At 39.8% G+C, this 7,500-nt stretch overlaps 1 protein-coding gene across 1 annotated transcript in view; it reads right to left on the bottom strand.

Annotated features, from left to right (window-relative positions):
• LOC307016300 (uncharacterized protein) overlaps window positions 1-7,500 on the bottom strand; it is a 38,783-nt gene that overhangs the window by 14,580 nt on the left and 16,703 nt on the right. The window contains exons 8-20 of the mRNA XM_079645340.1: window positions 7,437-7,497; window positions 7,303-7,350; window positions 5,936-6,250; window positions 4,935-4,982; window positions 4,817-4,855; window positions 4,637-4,669; window positions 4,441-4,482; window positions 4,300-4,350; window positions 4,145-4,189; window positions 3,987-4,034; window positions 2,405-2,446; window positions 2,209-2,256; window positions 1,526-1,573 (exon numbers count right to left, since the gene is read on the bottom strand). Of these exons, the coding sequence (XP_079501466.1) occupies window positions 1,526-1,573; window positions 2,209-2,256; window positions 2,405-2,446; window positions 3,987-4,034; window positions 4,145-4,189; window positions 4,300-4,350; window positions 4,441-4,482; window positions 4,637-4,669; window positions 4,817-4,855; window positions 4,935-4,982; window positions 5,936-6,250; window positions 7,303-7,350; window positions 7,437-7,497 (868 nt within the window). The remainder of the gene's footprint in view (window positions 1-1,525; window positions 1,574-2,208; window positions 2,257-2,404; window positions 2,447-3,986; window positions 4,035-4,144; window positions 4,190-4,299; window positions 4,351-4,440; window positions 4,483-4,636; window positions 4,670-4,816; window positions 4,856-4,934; window positions 4,983-5,935; window positions 6,251-7,302; window positions 7,351-7,436; window positions 7,498-7,500) is intronic.

Here is a 7,500-nt window from a genome sequence, read left to right as displayed (position 1 = left end):
ATATATAATACAAGACCCACTGGATAGAATATAAAGCCTTTATTGTCATTATAGAAAGAATATACAATGAGATTTGGTGGTGCAACAAAACAAACAGTTCTAACACAAAGACAATCATACGAGGGGGAGTCAATTATTAAAAGCAAGAAGCTATAAAAAGCTATGGAGTGCATTTAAAAAGAAGTCTGTTTGTCCGTGTTTTAAAACTCCTGTAATGCAAGACCCACTGATTCCCACACTAGATATCATGACTGCACTAGAGGAATAAGACATCCCTCTTTTAGTAGTTTTTTTGTCTATTTTATGTCATATTTGATTAAAAATCAGCCGTTTTAGAGGGTTTTCCCCATATGTTGTGCACTGTTGACTCCAAATCAATAGAGAATTATGTTGCTGTAATATTTTAATTACCGTTCATTTCCGACTCTAAGGAGAACCTGAATATAAGCCGCAGCAGCTAAACTGAATGATGGGTACATATAGAAGCCGCACTGGACTATAAGCCGCAGGTGTTTTAATGTTTCATTACCATATGTAAGGGTTCGTGCACAGAGGGGATTGTCGGGAAAGAGATGGTTGTTTGAGGAAGCTCCCATTTATTAACATTTCAACAAACAAGTTGCATATTTGCATAACGTATTCAAGTGTTAGCATTTAGTGCAATAGTAGCTACAGAACATGTGCTGTGTAAACTGTACTGTATCACATAGCGTTTCAGACACACACACTTTTCAACTTTCAAACTTAAACGGTGCGCTCCCAGCGCACGTACCGGCAGTGATCTACAGCAGTGGTTTTCAACCAGTGGTACGGGGACAAACTGTCTCGCTCTCGTAATGTCTGTCTGTCTTGCTCTCGTTCTGTCTCTCGTACCACTCTCGGTTCCACTTTTACTTTTGCGCGCTACCTGTCTCACTCTTTTCCGGCCTCCAGCTTTTCCTGCTGGAGCCCGCCGCTTAAAGGTGGGGGTCCGCGGGCCGGCCATAGAGCCCATAGAGTTAAAGGTGGTGGACTGTAACCTGTAAAATCCATAGATTTAGGAGGTCCCCTAGTGGCCGTTAGCTGTAACATCCATAGATTTAGGAGGTCCCCTAGTGGCCGTTAGCTGGAAAATCCATAGATTTAGGAGGTCCCCTAGTGGCCGTTAGCTGTACAAATCCATAGATTAGCCGCACCGTTATATAAGCCGCAGGATTGAAAAATGGGAAAAAAGGCGCGGCTTATAGTCCGAAAATTACGGTACAAATCTAGCAGTTTCTTTGTTGAAAAGTTAAAAACAATTATAAATAACTTGAAGTTTTTTGCTGGATTTTACGTCTTGTATTTTATAAGAATATTGTAAATAAAACAGTTTTCATTTATCTGTCTTGTTTTTAGTCCGATTGGCTCTGAATCTGAGAAATGAAAACCTACATTTTGAGTCAAATTCAGGTTTAACGTCTGCATGAACAGAACATATAAGGAAAGAGAGAAATTGGAGGAAAAAACAAAATATATAAAAACTGAAAGTTGTTTATTTGTTTACCTTTCTTTGCGGTCGGAGTCTTGTCTTTGCTTCTGACAGGAGACGTTTCTGAGAGGAGCAAAAGGAAATGTGTTTCCAATCATTTTTATATTTGACAAGAATTATGATCAAACGTCTGTCTGTGTGTGTGTGTGTGTGTGTGTGTGTGTGTGTGTGTGTGTGTGTGTGTGTGTGTGTGTGTGTGTGTGTGTGTGTGTGTGTGTGTGTGTGTGTGTGTGTGTGTGTGTGTGTGTGTGTGTGTGTGTGTGTGTGTGTGTGTGTGTGTGTGTGTGTGTGTGTGTGTGTGTGTGTGTGTGTGTGTGTGTGGCCTAGCATTACTATCCTTGTAGGGACCTAAATCTGTTTACAAAGTCATGTGTGGGGACTCGCCTCCCTTATGGGGACACAATGGAGGTCCCCATGGGTAATCATTCATTTTAGGGTGAACACTTGGTTAGGGTTAGGGTTAGGGTCCGGCATATGTTGGTTATGGTTAAGGTTAGAATAAGTTTCCAGGAAATGCATGTAAGTCAATGTAATGTCCCCTGAAGTGATTTATACATGGTATGTGTGTGTGTGTGTGTGTGTGTGTGTGTGTGTGTGTGTGTGTGTGTGTGTGTGTGTGTGTGTGTGTGTGTGTGTGTGTGTGTGTGTGTGTGTGTGTGTGTGTGTGTGTGTGTGTGTGTGTGTGTGTGTGTGTGTACCTGTCTTCTCAGAGGCTGGTTTCCTCTTCTGTCTTGCAGCTGCAGGCTCTGGTTTAATGAGGAAAGAGTTGAGATTATTGGCCTGAATCTTTTAATTTCAAACGGAAATATCAGCGGCTCGTTCTCATTAAGGACGGAGAGGATTAGTTTTTAAATGATTTTAATATTTCAACACTCTGGACTAATGATGTTTTACCTTTCTTAGCCGCTGCTTTGGTTTTCTCTTTTACAGCTGGCTCTGTAGAAAGAAGGTCAAAAGATACTAAATGAAATATGAATCACAATCTGGTTACCATTTGGTTGGTTTATAATGTTGCATATATAAATGCAGTAGAGGATTAACGTGTACAAGAAAAAAAAATATATATAAAAAACTATTATAAAAACTGCTTTTAAAACTATTAAAAAAATGGTCATATAATATGAGAATTTGCAAAAAAAAGTACGTCATAATTTAAATTGTAAAGCTTCCGGAACATAATGACATCACTATGGAATACTCAAGCTCCTATTGGCTAGCGCTCTAAAACATTGTACGTGAAGCTAAGGGGCGTGGCATCTCTAAGCAGGTTGACCAATCACAACAGAGCTGGCCAGCTAACCAATCAGAGCAGACTGGGCTCTGGTTTCAGACAGAGGGTGAAAAGAGGTGCTGCAGCACAGACAGTATGAGAACAATAAAGAGCTTTTTGAACATTAAAGCATGGAGACATGTAGAGACACTACATACTGATATACACCTGAACATCAGCAGGAGAGGACTCTTTAAAGTAGAGACACTACATACTGATATACACCTGAACATCAGCAGGAGAGGACTCTTTAAAGTAGAGACACTACATACTGATATACACCTGAACATCAGCAGGAGAGGACTCTTTAGAGTAGAGACAATACATACTGATATACACCTGAACATCAGCAGGAGAGGACTCTTTAAAGTAGAGACACTGCATACTGATATACACCTGAACATCAACAGGAGAGGACTCTTTAAAGTAGAGACACTACATACTGATATACACCTGAACATCAGCAGGAGAGGACTCTTTAAAGTAGAGACACTACATACTGATATACACCTGAACATCAGCAGGAGAGGACTCTTTAAAGTAGAGACACTACATACTGATATACACCTGAACATCAGCAGGAGAGGACTCTTTAAAGTAGAGACACTATTGATATACACCTGAACATCAGCAGGAGAGGACTCTTTAAAGTAGAGACACTATTGATATACACCTGAACATCAGCAGGAGAGGACTCTTTAAAGTAGAGACACTATTGATATACACCTGAACATCAGCAGGAGAGGACTCTTTAAAGTAAAGACACTACATACTGATATACACCTGAACATCAGCAGGAGAGGACTCTTTAAAGTAGAGACACTACATCCTGATATACACCTGGACATCAGCAGAAGAGGACTCTTTAAAGTAGAGACACTACATACTGATATACACCTGAACATCAGCAGGAGAGGACTCTTTAAAGTAGAGACACTAGATACTGATATACACCTGAACATCAGCAGGAGAGGACTCTTTAAAGTAGAGACACTACATACTGATATACACCTGAACATCAGCAGGAGAGGACTCTTTAAAGTAGAGACACTACATACTGATATACACCTGAACATCAGCAGGAGAGGACTCTTTAAATTAATGCTATCCTAAAGCCATTTTCACATTATGAGAATTAACAATCCTCAATATTGAATGTGTGTTACGTGTGGTAAATAGTTTGCATTCAACTAAAATGTATTTTACCTTTCTTAGCCGCTGCAGGACTTTTAGTCTTCTCCTTCACAGCTGGCTCTGTGACCAAAAATACAATCTTAAAGCTATGTTCAAACTTTAATATTGTACATTTTCTAAGGATCTTGTTTAATTAGAAATGTTAAATTCTACCAAAATGATCACTATACCTTTCTTTACAGCAGCAGCCGTTTTGCTTTTCTCTGCAGCTGGCTCTGTAGAAACAAATGCAACTGATTTAAAATATAAAATAACACAATATTAAGGAAATATTTCCATTCTGACGCGGGATAGAAACTTCATTATCCACCAAAATATTCATTACCTTTCTTAGCCGCTGCAGGACTTGTCGTCTTCTCTTTTTTTGCTAGTGTCTCTGCAACAAAAACAATTATTGTATGCAGTGTATTTTGCATTAAATTGACTATTCCTTAGGAAAACCACATTTAGTTCATGTTTATTTTACCTTTCTTTGCAGCACCAGCTTTGGTTTTCTCTTTGGAAGCATCTAGAATTGGATATGTTGTGTTTGTTATTCACATCTAAATGAAGTGTGTAATTATGTTTGTATGTTTACAGAGAGCTGCAGCTTGTAGAGTGTGTATAATTTGTAGCGAGTGAAGTGCACGTTGTTGAGTTAGTGATCTGAAAACATGAATTACCTGTCTTTGTCGTCTGCGCGGCTGCTGCTGCCTCTGAGGGGATAATTGGAGGCAAGCGGCCGCGTTGAGTTAATGTTCCGTATAGTGAAAGCTTTCGTACAGATCGCTGTGACATCACGCAGCTGCAGGGATTCACTGTGAATCCTGAGGCATGAGGCTTTCATGGAGGAAAGTACGTACCTTTTTCTGAATCTGCAGCCTTTGTATTCTTCTGTGCAGCTGCAACATATCACAGAGTCATTATTATTCACAGCTTCTGTTGAGAGACAAGTTTAACTTCAAATGAAACAGTTTGTACCTTTCTTGGTCGAGGGGGCTTTCACTTCTTCCTCGACTGTCTCTGGTTCTTTAGGAGAGAAGAGTTTAGGCATGAAATGTAATAGTTAAAAGTTATATTTACACTTCAGTTAGGTAACATTTTAAATCTTATATCTCAACCGTTCAGCTATATTCAGAAGCGTATGATATTCATAGTTATGACGTTCAAACAAAGGCAGCAGTGGAAAGTCAAATACTAATGTTGATCTGGATTTTTAAGTTTGTCAAAGTCTTTAGGATAAATCCATCTGTGCAATAAGTCTGTTTCTTCAGTTCTGTGCACAGCCTCACCTGGAATATTCTGATTTAATAGTTTGCAGTGTGCACCTTTTATTTATTACTTAAAGCAACACATTAAAGGCAAATGTTTTATGCAATGGTCAATATTTTAAGAGCATTTGGCTTTCTTGACATGTGTTATTATTAGATTACACCTTATTTGCATATATGAACATAACATCTAACAAAACAACCCACTTGAAATACAAAATATATCTGTCATTAGTGATCCAGCTAATTTCTAAATGAGAAATATAAGCTTTTATGTCTTTGAGGGCCAACATGTTTGCAAGTGTGCCATCATTTCTCACACAGAATGAACATAAGATGAACTCCATGTCATGTTAAAATCTACTGTATAAGAATTAGAGCTGCAAAATTAATCTGAATGTAATTGAAGTCCTAATATTGACTATAGTGCAAGTCTAAATATTAAGTATTATGGAGCTGCGTAGAAGTCCCGGCCTAGAAATTGACTTCAACGGATTTGGAAACATGTATTTTGTTTGGTACGGATGCTCTTCACACCATGATCAATTTAAATACATCTTTGAGAAGGAGGAACATTCTCAATCCCTTTTCATATCGCGATCGCAATTGCTACAGTCAAAATTAGTTCTTTTGTCAAGTTATTTGACTCATTACTGATGAATAAACATGAGTAAAGTGAGTCTGAGTTGTGATGAATTGGTCTCTCCTCACTTTGTTCAGCAGCTGGACTCTGAGTCTCCGGCTCAGCGGGAGCTTCAGTCTCTGCAGGCGGAGCCTCAGCTGCTGGTTTCTGCTGCTCTGCTTCTGCTTCTGGTTGTACTGGTGGCACTTGTTGTTCTGGGGGAGGCTGCATGTGTGGGTGCATGTGAGGGTGCATGTGAGCGTGCATGTGAGGGTGCATGTGTGGGTACGGCTGGTATTGAAACATTGGGTGCATGTGCTGCTGATAGAGAGGGTGCATGGGGGGTGGAGCTCCAGGGTCCAAAGGGTGAGAGGGGTGAGCCGTCAGAACTGGAGCAGAGGGAGCTGGGAAATGTAAAATGTTTTATATTCAAACAGAAGAAATGGAAACAATTTAGAAAACATATGATCACACTGATCAAAAACATATTAAAGGGGCCCTATTCTGCTCATTTTCAGGCGTATATCAGTCTGAGTGACTCTACTTTAAAGAGTCCTCTCCTGCTGATGTTCAGGTGTATATCAGTATGTAGTGTCTCTACTTTAAAGAGTCCTCTCCTGCTGATGTTCAGGTGTATATCAGTAGTGTCTCTACTTTAAAGAGTCCTCTCCTGCTGATGTTCAGGTGTATATCAGTATGTAGTGTCTCTACTTTAAAGAGTCATTTCCTGCTGATGTTCAGGTGTATATCAGTATGTAGTCTCTCTACTTTAAAGAGTCCTCCCCTGCTGATGTTCAGGTGTATATCAGTATGTAGTGTCTCTACTTTAAAGAGTCCTCTCCTGCTGATGTTCAGGTGTATATCAGTATGTAGTGTCTCTACTTTAAAGAGTCCTCTCCTGCTGATGTTCAGGTGTATATCAGTATGTAGTGTCTCTACTTTAAAGAGTCCTCTCCTGCTGATGTTCAGGTGTATCAGTATGTAGTGTCCCTACTTTAAAGAGTCCTCTCCTGCTGATGTTCAGGTGTATATCAGTATGTAGTGTCTCTACTTTAAAGAGTCCTCTCCTGCTGATGTTCAGGTGTATATCAGTATGTAGTGTCTCTACTTTAAAGAGTCCTCTCCTGCTGATGTTCAGGTGTATATCAGTATGTAGTGTCTCTACTTTAAAGAGTCCTCTCCTGCTGATGTTCAGGTGTATACCAGTATGTAGTGTCTCTACTTTAAAGAGTCCTCTCCTGCTGATGTTCAGGTGTATATCAGTATGTAGTGTCTCTACTTTAAAGAGTCCTCTCCTGCTGATGTTCAGGTGTTTATCAGTATGTAGTGTCTCTACTTTAAAGAGTCCTCTCCTGCTGATGTTCAGGTGTTTATCAGTATGTAGTGTCTCTACTTTAAAGAGTCCTCTCCTGCTGATGTTCAGGTCTATATCAGTATGTGGTGTCAGTGTAAATACCTGGTATGGTTGGAGGAGGGTACGGGTTGTCCGTGACAACGTGATGAACTGGAAGATAAATGTGTTTTAATCAGGTTGTTATAGAATTATGATATTTATTTCCCCTCAATAATAATAATAATAGAGTTACTTACCGTACCAGCCGGGAGGGGAGGGGCAGTAAACTGGTGCAGGTCTGCAGGGTCCGACTGCAACACA

This window comes from Notothenia rossii, assembly GCF_949606895.1.
Source record: "Notothenia rossii genome assembly, chromosome: 8".
NCBI classification, from domain to species: domain Eukaryota; kingdom Metazoa; phylum Chordata; class Actinopteri; order Perciformes; family Nototheniidae; genus Notothenia; species Notothenia rossii.
The sequence above is the reverse complement of the archived record's forward strand: the minus strand, read 5'-3'. Positions and strand labels throughout refer to the sequence as shown.